The sequence below is a fragment of the Grampus griseus genome (genome assembly GCF_964374135.1).
Source record: "Grampus griseus genome assembly, chromosome: 8".
NCBI classification, from domain to species: Eukaryota; Metazoa; Chordata; class Mammalia; order Artiodactyla; family Delphinidae; genus Grampus; species Grampus griseus.
This window is the reverse complement of record NC_139002.1, coordinates 79,424,090-79,441,756: the sequence shown is the minus strand read 5'-3', so window position 1 is coordinate 79,441,756 and position 17,667 is coordinate 79,424,090. Positions and strand designations below refer to the sequence as shown.

At 36.1% G+C, this 17,667-nt stretch overlaps 1 protein-coding gene across 1 annotated transcript in view; it reads right to left on the bottom strand.

The window, feature by feature from the left end:
• The window catches only part of ANO3 (anoctamin 3), a gene marked incomplete at both ends in the record, with an annotated part of 413,216 nt that overhangs the window by 88,207 nt on the left and 307,342 nt on the right, over positions 1–17,667 (bottom strand). Inside the window, 4 exon segments of the mRNA XM_082660958.1 lie at positions 8,776–8,831; positions 11,044–11,150; positions 11,869–12,000; positions 16,922–16,966. Coding sequence (XP_082517084.1) covers positions 8,776–8,831; positions 11,044–11,150; positions 11,869–12,000; positions 16,922–16,966 — 340 coding nt within the window.

The following is a 17,667-nucleotide window of genomic DNA, read 5'->3' as shown; positions in this document are numbered from 1 at the left end:
CACCTTGAATCATGGTCTGTAGGTGCCTCAAGGCTGAAATGAGAGACACATATGAACTTTGCCTCTGGCTTTCTAAGAAAATAGATAAATTAATTAGGTAAGGGTGGAAGAGCAGTCTTCCCTAAGGGAGCCCAAAGTGTTTAAAACCTAATGACTGGAAGCTAAGGAGATGAAAGTAAAGATCAAGATTCTAAGACATCCACTTGAGAAAAGTTTGTTTGCTTGTGAAACTGGACTGACTTGTTAAGGTAGCCTGCCCTGAGATGGGGAAGGTAAGGGAAGGTGAACCAAAATCTCAGGTTTCTTTCATGTATTCTTGATAATCCTAAAATACATGACTTTCCTTCCCAGCCTCAGTGGTCACACTTAGGCATTTCCTGGGTTTTAGGCGCTAAGCTTTAGATCCGTAGTACCTCATTGTTCTGACTTGGCTCAGTAAACTCAATCAACCATAATGCTCTGACTCTTGCCCACCCATGCATTCTCATCCCTTTTCAGAGGACTATGTACACTCAGTGATCCCCACAACCTCCATGATCGGCCCCTTCCTCCAACTGACACACTTTTCTACTGTCTCCACTATTCATAATTGATGGGATTATCAATTCCATCAATATTTTAGGCAAACTCTTTCTCATATATATATTCTCCTTCTTCCCTTTCTTTCTTCTTTGTCATGCCAAATTTCACTGGACATGTCTCTTTCTTCCCTCTAGCTACTGTCTCTTTTGTAAGTAAAAAATAAATCTCAGCTGTGGGTACAAAGTGTGAGACGGATACTAATAATACTCCTGCATTAAGGAAGAAGGAGGTCTAAACTGTGATTGTCCTTATTCAAATTATAGTCAGTGCCACTGACTCCATTTTCCGCTAAATAAGTCTTGTTTTTCTTTCTTCAAGTAGTAGTCTTTAAAATTGATAGAAAATTCCCGAGTCCATTTTATTGACTTGCTGCTTTGTTTTCGTTACTTGTATTTCATCAATATTGTTTTCCAGTCGTTTTGTGTATGTATACCATATACTAGTACTTCTACCAAATTATAAGAATAAATGGGAAAATGACTATTATTTACAACCTATTCCCAATAGTGTCCAAATTTCACACAAGAAACTATCAAATAAACTGTCAGAACACAGACTAGTTAGGTAAACAAAATTACTTAGAGAACAAAACAAACCTTCCTGTGCTACAGAAGCTCTCCCAGGGACTCAGGTTTGCCACTGAACAGTTTACCACTTACTGACTAGGTCGTATTTGACATGGTGTTTAATTTCTCTGCGCCTTGCTTCTGCATCTCTGCAATGGAAAAATAATAATATCTCCCCTCCAAAGTTATTGTCAGATGACTGGGAAAACCCATGCACGGGACCTGTTGCACGAAACACTCTAACACATTATCTGTTATCATTATTTCTATTCCTAATATAAGTAGGTATGCCATAATGAATAGAAGCATTGGAGTCTGGCTTCCTGGGCTCAAAACTGTGCCTTTAATACTTAACCTTTCTCTGCCTCAATTATCTATCTATAAAACAGAGTTAATATTATTGCCTATCTCAAAGGGTTGTTGCAAAGGTTAAATGAGATAGTCCATATGAAACGTTTAGCTCAGTACCAGACAGGAAGTGCTCAATACATTTTATCTTTATGAGTTATACTAGACTGTGAATTCCTCAGGTATAAGGGTTATGTCCTATGAGTCCTTAGCCTTAAAAAACAGAAGACTGATGGGCTTTGAAGACACACACATTAAACCTCTAAAGACCCTGTTCTTATTTTGAAATATATAACTGCCTTAAAAAGAATACAGGAGTCAGCGGCTCGTTTAACCCCGTCCTGTCTGAGCAAAGAACAGACGCCCTCTGGCAACCTACACGCAGAGGCGGGGCCAAATCCAAAGCTGAGCCCCGGAAGCTGTGCGAACAAAGAAGAGAAAGGGAAATCTCTCCCAGCAGCCTCAGAAGCAGCGGATTAAAGCTCCACAGTCAACTTGATGTACCCTGCATCTGTGGAATACATGAATAGACAACGAACCATCCCAAATTGAGGAGGTGGACTTTGAGAGCAAGATTTATGATTTTTTCCCCTTTTCCTCTTTTTGTGAGTGTGCATGTTTCTGTGTGAGATTTTGTCTGTATAGCTTTGCTTTCACCATTGTCCTAGGGTTCTATCTGTCCATTTTTTGTTTTTTATTTACTAAAAAAAATATTTTTCTCTTAATAATTATTTTTTGTTTTAATAACTTTATCTTACTTTATTTTATTTTATCTTCTTCCTTCCTTCCTTCCTTCCTTCCTTCCTTCCTCTCTCTCTCTCTCTCTCTCTCATCTTTCTTTCTTTCTTTCTTTCTACTTTTTCTCCCTTTTATTCTGAGCCATGTGGATGAAAAGCTCTTGGTGCTACAGCCAGGAGGCAGGGCTCTGCCTCTGAGGTAGGAGAGCCAACTTCAGGACACTGGTCCAAAAGAGACCTCCCGGCTCCACATAGTATCAAACGGCGAAAATCTCCCAGAGATCTCCATCTCAACACCAGCACCCAGCTTCACTCAACAACCAGCAAGCTACAGTGCTGGACACCCTATGCCAAACAACTAGCAAGACAGGAACACAACCCCACCCATCAGCAGAGAGGCTGCCTAAAATCATAATAAGTCCACAGACACCCCAAAACACACCACCAGACGTGGACCTGCCCACCAGAAAGACAAGATCCACCCTCATCCACCAGAACACAGGCACTAGTCCCCTCCACCAGGAAGTCTACACAACCCACTGAACCAACTTTAAACTGGGGACAGACACCAAAAACAATGGGAACTACGAACCTGCAGCCTGCAAAAAGGAGACCCCAAACACAGTAAGATAAGCAAAATGAGAAGACAGAAAAACACACAGCAGATGAAGGAGCAAGATAAAAACCCACCAGACCTAACAAATGAAGAGGAAATAGGTAGTCTACCTGAAAAAGAATTCAGAATAATGATAGTAAAGATGATACAAAATCTTGGAAATAGAATAGAGAAAATGCAAGAAACATTTAAAAAGGACCTAGAAGAACTAAAGATGAAACAAGCAATGATGAACAACACAATAAATGAAATTAAAAGTACTCTAGATGGGGGCTTTCCTGGTGGCGCAGTGGTTGAGAGTCCACCTGCCGATGCAGGGGACACGGGTTCATGCCCCGGTCCGGGAAGATCCCACATGCCGCGGAGCAGCTAGGCCCGTGAGCCGTGGCCGCTGAGCCTGCATGTCCGGAGTCTGTGCTCTGCAACAGGAGAGGTCACAGCAGTGAGAGGCCCGCATACCGCAAAAAAAAAAAAAAAAAAGTACTCTAGATGGGATCAATAGCAGAATAACTGAGGCAGAAGAACAGATAAGTGACCTGGAAGGGAAAATACTGGAAATAACTACTGCAGAGCAGAATAAAGAAAAAAGAATGAAAAGAACTGAGGACAGTATCAGAGACCTCTGGGACAACATTAAACACACCAACATTCGAATTATAGGGGTTCCAGAAGAAGAAGAGAAAAAGAAAGGGACTGAAAAAATATTTGAAGAGATTATAGTTGAAAACTTCCCTAATATGGGAAAGGAAATAGTTAATCAAGTCTATGAAGCACAGAGAATCCCATACAGGATAAATCCAAGGAGAAATACACCAAGACACATATTGATCAAACTGTCAAAAATTAAATACAAAGAAAACATATTAAAAGCAGCAAGGGAAAAACAACAAATAACATACAAGGGAATCCCCATAAGGTTACCAGCTGATCTTTCAGCAGAAACTCTGCAAGCCAGAAGGGAGTGGCAGGACATATTGAAAGTGATGAAGGAGAAAAATCTACAACCAAGATTACTCTACCCAGCAAGGATCTCATTCGGATTTCATGGAGAAATTAAAATCTTTACAGACAAACAAAAGCTGAGAGAGTTCAGCACCACCAAACCAGCTTTACAACAAATGCCAAAGGAACTTCTCTAGGCAAGAGACACAAGAGAAGGAAAAGACCTACAATAACAAACCCAAAACAATTAAGAAAATGGTAATAGGAACATACATATCGATAATTACCTTAAATGTAAATGGATTAAATGCTCCCACCAAAAGACACAGACTGGCTGAATGGATACAAAAACAAGACTCATATATATGCTGCCTACAAGAGACCCACTTCAGACCTAGAGACACATACAGACTGAAAGTAAGGGGATGGAAAAAGATATTCCATGCAAATGGAAACCAAAAGAAAGCTGGAGTAGCAATTCTCATATCAGACAAAATAGACCTTAAAATAAAGACTATTAGAAGAGACAAAGAAGGACACTACATAATCATCAAGCGATCAAACCAAGAAGAAGATATAACAATTGTAAATATTTATGCACCCAACATAGGAGCACCTCAATACATAAGGAAAATACTAACAGCCATAAAAGGGGAAATCAACAATAACACATTCATAGTAGGGGACTTTAACACCCCACTTTCACCAGTGGACAGATCATCCAAAATGAAAATAAATAAGGAAACACAAGCTTTAAATGATACATTAAACAAAATGGACTTAATTGATATTTATAGGACATTCCATCCAAAAACAACAGAATACCCGTTCTTCTCAAGTGCTCATGGAACATCCTCCAGGATAGATCATATCTTGGGTCACAAATCAAGCCTTGGTAAATTTATGAAAATTGAAATTGTATCAAGTATCTTTTCCGACCACAACGCTATAAGACTAGATATCAATTACAGGAAAAGATCTGTAAAAAATACAAACACATGGAGGCTAAACAATACACTACTTAATAACGAAGTGATCACTGAAGAAATCAAAGGGGAAATCAAAAAATACCTAGAAACAAATGACAATGGAGACACGACGACCCAAAACCTATGGGATGCAGCAAAAGCAGTTCTAAGAGGGAAGTTTATAGCAATACAATCCTACCTTAAGAACAGGAAACATCTCGAATAAACAACCTAACCTTGCACCTAGAGCAATTAGAGAAAGAAGAACAAAAAAACCCCAAAGTTCACAGAAGGAAAGAAATCATAAAGATCAGATCAGAAATAAATGAAAAAGAAATGAAGGAAACCATAGCAAAAATCAATAAAACTAAAAGCTGATTCTTTGAAAAGATAAACAAAATTGATAAACCATTAGCCAGGCTCACCAAGAAAAAAAGGGAGAAGACTCAAATCCATAGAATTAGAAATGAAAAAGGAGAAGTAACAACTGACACTGCAGAAAAACAAATGATCATGAGAGATTACTACAAGCAACTCTATGCCAATAAAATGGACAACCTGGAAGAAATGGACAAATTCTTAGATATGCACAACCTGCCAAGACTGAATCAGGAAGAAATAGAAAATATGAACAGACCAATCACAAGCACTGAAATTGAAACTGTGATTAAAAATCTTCCAAAAAACAAAAGCACAGGACCAGTTGGCTTCACAGGCGAATTCTATCAAACATTTAGAGAAGAGCTAATACCTATGCTTCTCAAACTCTTCCAATATATAGCAGAGGGAGGAACACTCCCAAATTCATTCTACGAGGCCACCATCACCCTGATACCAAAACCAGACAAGGACATCACAAAGAAAGAAAACTACAGGCCAATATCACTTATGAGCATAGATGAAAAAATCCTCAACAAAATACTAGCAAACAGAATCCAACAGCACATTAAAAGGATCATACACCATGATCAAGTGGGGTTTATTCCAGGAATGCAAAGATTCTTCAATATACACAAATCAATCAACGTGATACACCATATTAACAAATTGAAGGAGAAAAACCATATGATGATCTCAATAGATGCAGAAAAAGCTTTCGACAAAATTCAACACCCATTTATGATAAAAGCCCTGCAGAAAGTAGGCATAGAGGGAACTTTCCTCAACATAATAAAGGCCATATATGACAAACCCACAGCCAACATTGTCCTCAATGGTGAAAAACTGAAACCATTCCCATTAAGATCAGGAAGAAGACAAGGTTGCCCACTCTCACCACTGTTATTCAACATAGTTTTGGAAGTTTTAGCCACAGCAATCAGAGAAGAACAGGAAATAAAAGGACCCCATCTCGGAAAAGAAGAAGTAAAGCTGTCACTGTTTGCAGATGACATGATATTATATATACAGAATCCTAAAGATGCTACCAGAAAACTACTAGAGCTGATCAATGAATTTGGTAAAGTAGCAGGATACAAAATTAATGCACAGAAATCTCTGGCATTCCTATACACTAATGATGAAAAATCTGAAAGTGAAATCAAGAAAACACTCCCATTTACCATTGCAACAAAAAAAATAAAATATCTAGGAATAAACCTACCTAAGGAGACAAAAGACCTGTATGCAGAAAATTATAAGACACTGATGAAAGAAATTAATGATACAAATAGATGGAGAGATATACCATGTTCTTGGATTGGAAGAATCAACATTGTGAAAATGACTCTACTACCCAAAGCAATCTACAGATTCAATGCAATCCCTATCAAACCACCACTGGCATTTTTCACAGAACTAGAACAAAAAATTTCACAATTTGTATGGAAACACAAAAGACCCCAAATAGCCAAAGCATTCTTGAGAACGAAAAATGGAGCTGGAGGAATCAGGCTCCCTGACTTCAGACTATACTACAAAGCTACAGTAATCAAGACAGTATGGTACTGGCACAAAAACAGAAAGATAGATTAATGGAACAGGATAGAAAGCCCAGAGATAAACCCACACACATATGGTAACCTTATCTTTGGTAAAGGAGGCAGGAATGTACAGTGGAGAAAGGACAGCCTCTTCAATAAGTGGTGCTGGGAAAACTGGACAGGTACATGTAAAAGTATGAGATTAGAACACTCCCTAACACCATACACAGAAATAAGCTCAAAATGGATTAAAGACCTAAATGTAAGGCCAGAAACTGTTAAACTCTTGGAGGAAAACATGGGCAGAACACTATGACATAAATCACAGCAAGATCCTTTTTGACCCACCTCCTAGAGAAATGGAAATAAAAACAAAAATAAACAAATGGGACCTAAGTAAACTTCAAAGCTTTTGCACAGCAAAGGAAACCATAAACAAGACCAAAAGACAACCCTCAGAATGGGAGAAAATATTTGCAAATGAAACAACTGACAAAGGATTAATCTCCAAAATTTACAAGCAGCTCATGCAGCTCAATAACGAAAAAACAAACAACCCAATCCAAAAATGGGCAGAAGACCTAAATAGACATTTCTCCAAAGAAGATATACAGACTGCCAACAAACACATGAAAGGATGCTCAACATCATTAATCATTAGAGAAATGCAAATCAAAACTACAATGAGATATCATCTCACACCGGTCAGAATGGCCATCATCAAAAAGTCTAGAAACAATAAATGCTGGAGAGGGTGTGGAGAAAAGGAAACACTCTTGCACTGCTGGTGGGAATGTGAATTGGTACAGTCATTATGGAGAACAGTATGGAGGTTCCTTAAAAAAACTACAAATAGTACTACCATATGACCCAGCAATCCCACTACTGGGCACATACCCTGAGAAAACCATAATTCAAAAAGAGTCATGTACCAAAATGTTCATTGCAGCTCTATTTACAATAGCCAGGAGATGGAAACAACTTAAGTGTCCATCATCGGATGAACGGATGAAGAAGATGTGGCACATATATACAATGGAATATTACTCAGCCATAAAAAGAAACGAAACTGAGTTATTTGTAGTGAGGTGGATGGACCTAGAGTCTGTCATACAGAGTGAAGTAAGTCAGAAAGAGAAAGACAAATACCATATGCTAACACATATATATGGAATCTAAGAAAAAAAAATGTCATGAAGAACCTAGGGGTAAGATGGGAATAAAGACACAGACCTACTAGAGAATGTACTTGAGGATATGGGGACGGGGAAAGGTAAGCTGTGACAAAGTGAGAAGGTAGCATGGACATATATACACTACCAAACGTAAAATAGATAGCTAGTGGAAAGCAGCCGCATAGCACAGGGAGATCAGCTTGGTGCTTTGTGACCACCTAGAGTGATGGGATAGGGAGGGTGGGAGGGAGGGAGATGCAAGAGGGAAGAGATATGGGAACATATGTATATGTATAACTGATTCACTTTGTTATAAAGCAGAAACTAACACACCATTGTAAAGCAATTATGATGTTAAAAAAAAAAAAGAATATAGTATGTGCATGTATTGGGGTGGAGTTTAAAACTGATTCACATGTCATTCATGACTCAGCAGGCAGAGTTACCACAACATGACCTACTTAAAACTGGAAGAGAGGTAATAATCTGGCAGAAAATCAAGTAAATAATGGGGTGTAGATTTTTGGTTTCGGTTTGTCTTAGGTTTTTAGGTATCCCAAAGTAATAGGCACAGACCAGAACCTGCCCTGTTTGGAAGTTGTGTAAATCCCAAGCTGAGTCAAGCATGGAGCTGTGTTGGAGCAGAGGGCTATCTATGTCTGGTCAGAGTGGCTGAGCAATGTCCATGAGTTTCCTCTGAGGGTGGGATTCCTGGTACAGAGCAAATTGCAGAAGGGTTCTGGAGCACAGGAGCCAGTGTGCAGCCACAGATTATCATGGGGTCTCAGAAAGGTCCAAGGCCACTCACTGGATGAATAAGGAATAAGGCAACTAGACTTAAGTGAAAAAAAAAAAAATGAGATCAAGCATTGAGCAGGAGAAACATTTTTTTTAAATGGAAATTGTACTTCAAAATTACCTCATGTGGGGGAAAAGCTGCTATATATGAACCATTGTTTATAAGTTTACAGATACCTGGAAAAAGAAGAAAAGAACAGTGCTTGAGTTAGTTTAATTGAAGACTTCCCTCTGATGCAACCTACATAATACTTGGGAAAATAAATTAATTTAAAAACAAAATAACCCAAATGACTTCCATAGCTTTATCACCTATGAGGACAGTGAGGTTGTGAAAGAGACTGATTCTAAGAGTCTAATTGTGTCCTTACAAGATTAATAAAGGGTTTGCAAGGTGCCAACATATGACACTTTGCCATATCATGAAATGTGGGGATTTTAATACCCACTTATTTGGGGGCACATGAGCCTGGAACAACTTTCTTTTTTACTCAAAACAAAATTTGGTCAAGGAAGCAGAGGAATTCCCCACTGCTCAAAATGTCTCAAAGGAGATTGGTATTGAGAAATCTTTAATTCTTTAATACTGATCCAAAGAGAATAAATAGTGATATGTGACCCTTCTTAAAATCTCTCCATCCCAATGAGAGTGTAGTGAAATGGACTGTCTCATATAGTTCTGGGAAGACTAGATATTTGGAAAACTCTTATGAAGAGCAATTTTCATTGCAATATTATTTATACTAGTAAAGAATTAGAAATAATTGTACATCCAAAATTGGGTAATTGTTTCATTATTATGGTTCAATCAATTATATAAGTGCTTGGTAAATGACTGTGATTTGATGAATGCTTACAATAGAATATTGTACAGCTATTTAAAATAATGTTTTCAGACATACTAAAGGGCTTGAGAAAGTACTCATAATGGTAATTTCAAAAAGGATAGAAAATTGTAAACATTGCATGCTTCTAATTATGAGATGTATATGTATATATATTCAGTACTAATTTGGTACAGTGAAAATTGAATGTAGGGATTTTTAAATTTTATTTTGATACCCTTCTGTGTTTATTGCATGTTTGACAAAGGGCATGATATCTTTACAATCATTTAAATGTCAATTTTATTTTTTAAAGTCTACATAAGCACATAGTGCTACCATTTAGACACATTTGTAGTTTACATTCTGGATTTCTCTATCTTTATTTCTTGTTTAGAAAACTTCTGATTAAGTGTCAAATTTTTTATAAGGATTTAGTTTTTGAATTAATTATTTTGACTGCTCAGTAATAAATGAATTATTAATCAGAAGAGAACCAAAGTCTGAACATTCCTCTTCGGATGACTTGAAACATAGTTCATTTTACTAATATGGTAATCTATTTGAATGCAAATCCGTACATATTGGTACAAGTTTCCACTGGCTATCAACTCTTTTATTTGAAGGAACTTTAGAGCATGACTAACATTTTATTTCTTCAGCCATGTTGTATTTTTCACACTAACAAACGGCCAGCTCATTTGTTACCTGTTGTTTTCTGCTCTGCTCTGTGTAAACTTGTCAATTTTACTTAATTTTCCCAGGTGAAACTTTCTGTTTTCTTTTGCATCAGACATGTTGTAGCATACTGCTAAACATTCAAACAACAGAGACATTTAGAAATTTAAAATTAGCTGTAATCTCACCTCTCAGAGATAATGTCTAAAATGTTTCATATAAATTCTAGATTTTTTCTTTTTTTTGTGTGAGTGTTTAGAAAATGGGATTACACATTAAATTTACAGTTTTGTAATCTGTTTTTTTTCCCACTTAATAATGCTTTATGGATATCTTTTGAAATCAATAATTAGAGAACTGATACTAATTTTCAATCTCCATGAGTAAAGGGTCTGTGTCATATACTTTCCATAATATATAGTGTATAATAGATGCTGAATACATTTGAGTTAAGAGTGAATAAAATCACATCATTTTTAATGGATGCATTGTGTGCATATAGCCTAATGGACAGCTAAAGTATCTCCAGTATTATTCTATTCTATTCTTTGTCTACAAAGCCACAATGAACAAATATCTACATATACTGTTATTCAAAAGTCTGATTATTTCTTTGGGATAAATTTCTAGAAAAAAAATTTCTGTTCCAAAGTTCTTGCACATTTCACATTTTGATACACATTGCCAAGTGCCCTTGAAAAAGTTTTTTGTTTGTTTTATTTTGTTTTCTTTCATTGAAAGGCTGAAAATACAATGTTTAGAGTTTGTTCACTGCATTATATCCTCATATCTAATGCAGGAAGGCAAAGCTTCAGTTGTTAAAAAATACTTCTGAGTGTAATCAGTAAAAGTAAATTCCATAGTATGTTTTTAATTAGTGTTCTTACCCACTTTTGATATTCCATTTTCATATTTGGTGTGCTGCAGCATGTGATAGACTATCCTGCTTCGAGTAGCATTGCTGAAGAAGGTGTCCTTATTGTTTATTATGAAGCTGGGAAGATAAGCGGATTGGTTTTAATATTCAATGCAGACCACAGAATCTAGCAACAGTTACAAGTTCCTGGGTAGCCATCCATGTATTTTCTCCATTAAAATGAATGCATGTAAAGTACAATAAATCAGAAGAGAAACCATCTTCTTAAAAAAAAAATCATTTGGCTGTGAAAATATACACTTATAAATAATACAGGGCATTATCAAATATTCACTTTAATATCCTTCAGTTTATAAGGAAGCCTAAATGTCCTCATATTTCTTATTGAGCATGGAACAAGAACAGATTGTCCACTGGCTTCCATAAATTTTGTACTACCTTAAGCAATGTGGTTCCAAATAGAACACATTAACAATTGATGTCATTCCCTAATACTGCACTTTCCGAGCTAGCTTGTTTTCAGTACTTCAGCGACAAGCAATGTTTCTCCCTTCCCCTTCATATCCTACTGTTCCATTGTAGAAAGAGTTGTATGGAGTAAACATGAGAGCCAATGATGTAAAGAGCAAAAGGGTGACTTCAAGAGGTGGTGGGAGGTGGGAGGGGTGTTCCCTGGCACGGTCCAGTAGTTAAGACTCCATGCTTTCACTGCCAAGAACCTGGGTTCAATCCCTGGTCGGGGAACTAAGATCCCACAAGGCATGGCCAAAAAAATTAAATAACTAAAAAATAATTTAAAAAAAGAGATGATGGGAGAAAAGAGATGGGAACTCACTGGTGAATTCGTGCACGGCTGAAGGGGCCAGTATAGCAGTCTGACTCCTCCAGGTCTGGGAAAGCTGACTTGTCAAGAACCATGGGGTTTTGGGACATCCATTTTTTGATTCTTCTAAAATATTTTTGCACCCTGGAACAAAGTCACATTTTAGAACTGAATTAGGTTGCACTCCAGAGCCATGCCTACCTTCCACTACCGTTCTGAAAGATTCCCAAAAGACATACACACACCCACATTCACACACACATACATGCATTATTCCTGTACCCACACAAAGGAAATAATTCCAAAGCAAACCAAATCTGGCATTTATTTAAACTCTTTCAGGGCAACTAGGTGATCCTCATAAGAAAAATCTGTGGAAAATATTAGAAAATCATCATACATGAAGATGGGGTAGGAAAAAGCATAAAGAATAAAACCAGCAAGATTGTTTATTAAAGTTGAGTGTATGTATGTATATATCTATATCTATATATGTGTGGCTGTAGATCACTTTAAAAACTCTATAGCAACGTGGCTCCAGAAAAGTGGAGACTGAAAAGAAAGAAATGGCTACAATGCACTCAATGCATTCAGTTCTGGGAGCCACAGGTCCTACGGTAACAGCAAGCGTTTCGGGTCAAGAAAAACTGGGTTCAAAGGCAGCTCTGCATTATAGTAACTATGGAAACTTGTATAAGTTATTTAATTTCTTGCCTTTGTTTCCTCACCCATAAAATAAAAGTAATAATATTGACATTGCTGGAGAGTTGTGAGTTGGTGTTTTACATTAAACTTGATTAACAATGAGGAGAGTTGAGTCAAGGAGTCTTTGCGGTACCTTTAAGACTTTAACGGGTTTGTAAATCACCTGAAAATCTTGTTAAAATGCAGATACTAATTCAATAGATTTAGGGTGGGGTCTGAGATTCCGCATTTCTAACTAGTTCCCCGGGGTGCTCATCCTGCTATCCACTGACTGCGCTTTGAGGGGTGGATTTAGCATAGACTTCAGGTTAGAGAACATTAAAACACTGTTTCAGGAAATCTCACATCAGGATACTTTGGCCTCAGCTTTAGATTACAGTCACAATCCAGTTCTCTGTGGCATATATACTGATTGGAATCATATTTATTTTTCAAAAGACAAAAATGAAAGCAAAAGAGATACTGACTCCAGAGATTGATTCTGAAAATGAGATTCTGAGTTGCTATAATAACAGCTGTGTTTACTTTAAAAATGTGCTATATTTACACACTATTTATGAGGTTCTATCTTTGGCAGTTTTTGGACTTCTTCTGCAATAGTGAGTCAAAGTGGCAGGATATAATATTTTCCTAGAGAAGTACAATGCATCTTAATATTTGGCCAACTCTGCTTAAACTTTAAAAAATTTAGTACAGCCATGTGCAGGCAGACTGTATCTTAAAAATGATTTCATCCAAGTCTATTATGGTAAAATTACCATGTCTATATAATTTGAAATAAGCATCAAGTTTTGATTTTTAGCATGTGAAGAGTTTGGACATTTTCTTTGCCAAGTAATGTTATCATTTAGATGCCAAGTCTTTTTTGGTTTTGGAGGAATCAGAGCATTTCTTTCTAGCCTAAAATAATAAATGAGTGTTATCTGAAGTGTCCATTTTGCTTCTTCTTATTACAAAGAAAGCCTCTGAAATCACAAAATATCGCTGTATTCCAGCCACTAGTGCACAGACATGTAAAAACACTGAATGGATTATATAGCAATTACTCCAACTTTTCAAAGTTAGCCTAGTGGAGAAAACAATGGGATAAAAAATTAGAGGATGAATTTGCCAGTCATTGAAATTGAGCCAAACATTTTCAATCTTTGAGCTTTATGTTCCTCATCTGTAAAGAGAGAAAGTAATTCCATCTGTCCTACTTCATTAGGTGGCTAGGAGGATCAAATAAAAGGAGGCATCTGATGACACTTAGAAAATGCTGATAGCTATAGCACCCAAGGGCTTACTATCTCTGACAAAATTGCAAACATACTAGAAATAAATGCCAATCAAAAAAATTAAAGAAATGAAATAAAATGACTTGTAGACCATCATTGACCTTTTACAGAAAAATAAACCATATTATCAGTTTAGGCTTTTCACATACTTCCTATGAAGGAATACATGATGTCTAATAGTGAAATGTGGTCAGGGCTGGATCTGAATCACAGGATGTGAAGATCTAGCTTATTATTTAATTTCTTTGATTCTCATTCAGTTTTCTCATCTCTTAAATGAAGGGATATTCTGACAATTAAATAGGTAATGACTGATCCCACAGTGCCCAGCACAAAGTAAACACTCAATAAATATTTGTGATAATAATAAGGAAAAGGAGTATCACTACTACTTCTACAACCACCACTACCACCACCATGCCACCAACATGATCTAACGTATTACCTACACTCTACCAAACTTTTATCACGTCAGCAGTCTTGCAAACTCAAGATTTCATGGCATAATGTGAAGATGACTTCTAACAGAGCTTTAAATTCCTTTGCTAAAATCAGTGGAACGCAGAGAATTCAATGGAAATTGAAAAGAAATCTGGATTAAAGGGTCAAAAGAACGTGGTCAGAGCACAAACTCTATCACACCAGCTGTGAAAGCTAGGGGATGAGATGTGGGGTGGTAAGGAGTGGTGATAATGGAGTCATTTATTTTCCCTGATCTGCAAACCAGTTACTCTTTGTTCTGCCCCCCTGAATGGTCCTTTTCAAGATGCTTTGATAATTGAATATGAAAGTACTTTGTAAGCTAATGATAGATAACAGCAATAATAAAACTATAGGCATTTCCTTTTGACCTGCCTGGAGAAACAATGATCTTTGAAACCTGGATAATTGCCTGTACATATTTACCCCTAATGTTTACTGGTCAAATTACCCATGCACAAAACATCTTTCCCATGTCAGGAAATGGAAAGCACAAGTGATATCTAAGTACACACATTAGACTTTTGCTTCCCTCTTTCCAATTGTCTAAAAATTGGGTTTTATAATTTTATAACATTGATGCCCGTACATATACACACACAACACTTAAATTTTCTTTTCCCAAGGTCAAGTTTAAAAAAAATCAAAATCAGTCATTTACTTAATTGAAAGTATAAACTCAGGCAAATACCAAGACAGTCATTTTTTCAGTTTAATATGTCATATAATTTTATAAATGCCTTTCCTATTTATTTGTTACCCTCCCCATACGCATCCACTAACTCAAAGAACAAAGAGAACTATTTGTAATATGTAAACTGTAAAGCAGTAGACTATAGTAATGCTTAAGGTACATTAACAATTGTTTGGAATAACTGACAACCTTATTTTCATTTCATAAAATTAAACAAAAAATAAAAAGCACAAAAGATAATAAAACATATTATGACACATAATATAGCATTCATTTTTCTAGTTTACCTTTGTTTGACCAAAATACTAAAGAAAAACATTTTTCCACTATTAAAAATGTTTCTTTAGGATTTAGAATATACATATTTATCAGGAATTCTAAATACAAGTTTACTCTAAAACTAAATTATGACAGTATTACATAGACATTGGTTGCCAATTTAATATACAGGATTTTGTCCTTCTGTGAGTCTCTGAAAGGAAGATGTCTATTTAGCAGAAAACACACTAATTATACAGTGGCAAATCTCACTAATTCTATACAGCACCCAGAAGCAAACCTAAACATGTTTTATCAACACATCAAATATTAAACAGGCACATGCAGAGAAAAATATGGAAAACCTGCAGTTGTAAATTTATATATTATAACATCCCAATGAATTTGACCTTATTATGCAAAAATAACTTTGGAAATTTGCTTATATAGACCAGAAACGAATGAGCACAAGAGAAATGATGAAAGCTCATTGTAAATCTGAGCATGTCAACCTGACAAACAGAGGAATCCAACTGGCTAAGGAACATCATTAATTTTTTAAGAGCCATTTGAGTACTAATTCCTTTAGCATTCATTCAGATTTCAAGTTTTCCCCCTCATGATTTCCTTTTCTTGTCACTCATTCCTACCAACCTAAATTTAATGTTTAATAGAGTACAATACTCTCTTCTAGAATTCAAACTTTTCCTATTTTAGAGTTCTAAATTATATTCAGACATTTTCTTTGGTAAAAGAAGTAGATTTATTAAATTCTCTCCTAAAGTGGTCAGATATTTACACTGTATGATTTTGCTAGTTTTTGTGTCATTCTGATTTGCAATATCCTGCAACATTATTCAATAGGGTCTCCTCTAGGACATTCACGTTCTATTTTTGTTAATTGATTGTTTTGCAAGGAGCAGAAAAACAGCGAATTATTACAAGCCTTTTGTTTGTAGAGTTCATTAAATGGAAGCTCATTTTCTCCAGTGAAACGGGGTCAAGGCAATTCAGGTGGGAGAGTTTCTTGTGTCTCAGGGTTGTATTTTAATTAATTCCTTTGCCATAGCTACTGTTACCACAATAGGCAAAGAGATGTTGTTTTGAGATAAAGCTCTTGAAAAGAAGTTTCCTTTCAATACCACAATTGAAAGAGAGGCAGGTTCAACTGGTGGAATAAGAGGAGGTCTGTAATACAAAAGATGCTGTATGGCCTTGGTAAACCACTTCATCACTCTGTCTTTCTTTACCATCTTATCAATAAGAGGTTTGGATTAAATTATCCAAGAGGCCTCTGCTGTGTCTATTATTCTATTACTCTAGTGGGTCATCATTTACCCATCAATCCTGGTTTTATAACTATTTTTAAAATTAAAATCTCCTGAAACACGAACTTGCAATTAAAATCCTTGCTCCATAACATTATATCAAGGAAGGATTGTGGGAATGGCAATGGTAAATAGAAAAAAAGGGATCATCTGATTTTAAACATTGTCAAATTTGGCATAAGTCATTTTGAAAATATCTTGAACAAATCAGTAAAGTTTTTCTTTCTAAAATTTACAGCTGCTGATATGGGTAATCAAATGCATTTTTTATTTTTTCCCAAATGACAAATTGGTTGTAAACAAATTTCATATCACCCACCAACCTGCCCATTGATTTGCTCCTCTGGTCAGTGTAATAGGATTTTTTCCTGAAAAAAAAAAAAAAAAAAAGAAAGAAAGAAATCAGCTGAGAAAAGTCACAGGAAAATAGTGAAACCAGCAAGTGACAACACTCAATTACACTGAGCATTTCAATACTCTAACTTCCACATGCTAAAGAAAGACATGAAATGAACCAGTATAATAGGAAGAACTCTGAATTTGCATTGTTTCAGTTTCAGAATCTAAGTTACTAATAACAAAGACACTTTCATAAATCAATAGATCACTTTTGAATATTTGATTTTTAATTTTTTTGAAAGTTTGTCTTCTGCTACATAATGCATATTAACCAGATCACTTGCTTGTATGTTATATGAAGTCAGCTATTGATCTAAACACATATGTAATGAATATTTATGACTTGGCAAAGAACGTTAAGTTATAACCACTAAAAATTTAGAGAAAAAAAACAGGGTCTTTATCCTCAAAAAGCTACTTTTCAGTTGAGGAGACAAGTGATAGTTATAACAAAGTGTGATAATGCAGTAAAACAGAGAGGGCTATGGAAGTACCTGTGAAGGGATCTCAACTAGTTTTCATAGATGGAGGAGAAAGGAGACAGGGAAGCTTTCCCAGAGGATGTGTTATCTGTGTTGAATCATGAAGCATGGACGGCAGTAGTCGTCTGAATGGAGTACTTAGGACATGGCATTTTAGACAGAGGTAGCAGCATATGAAATGGTTATGG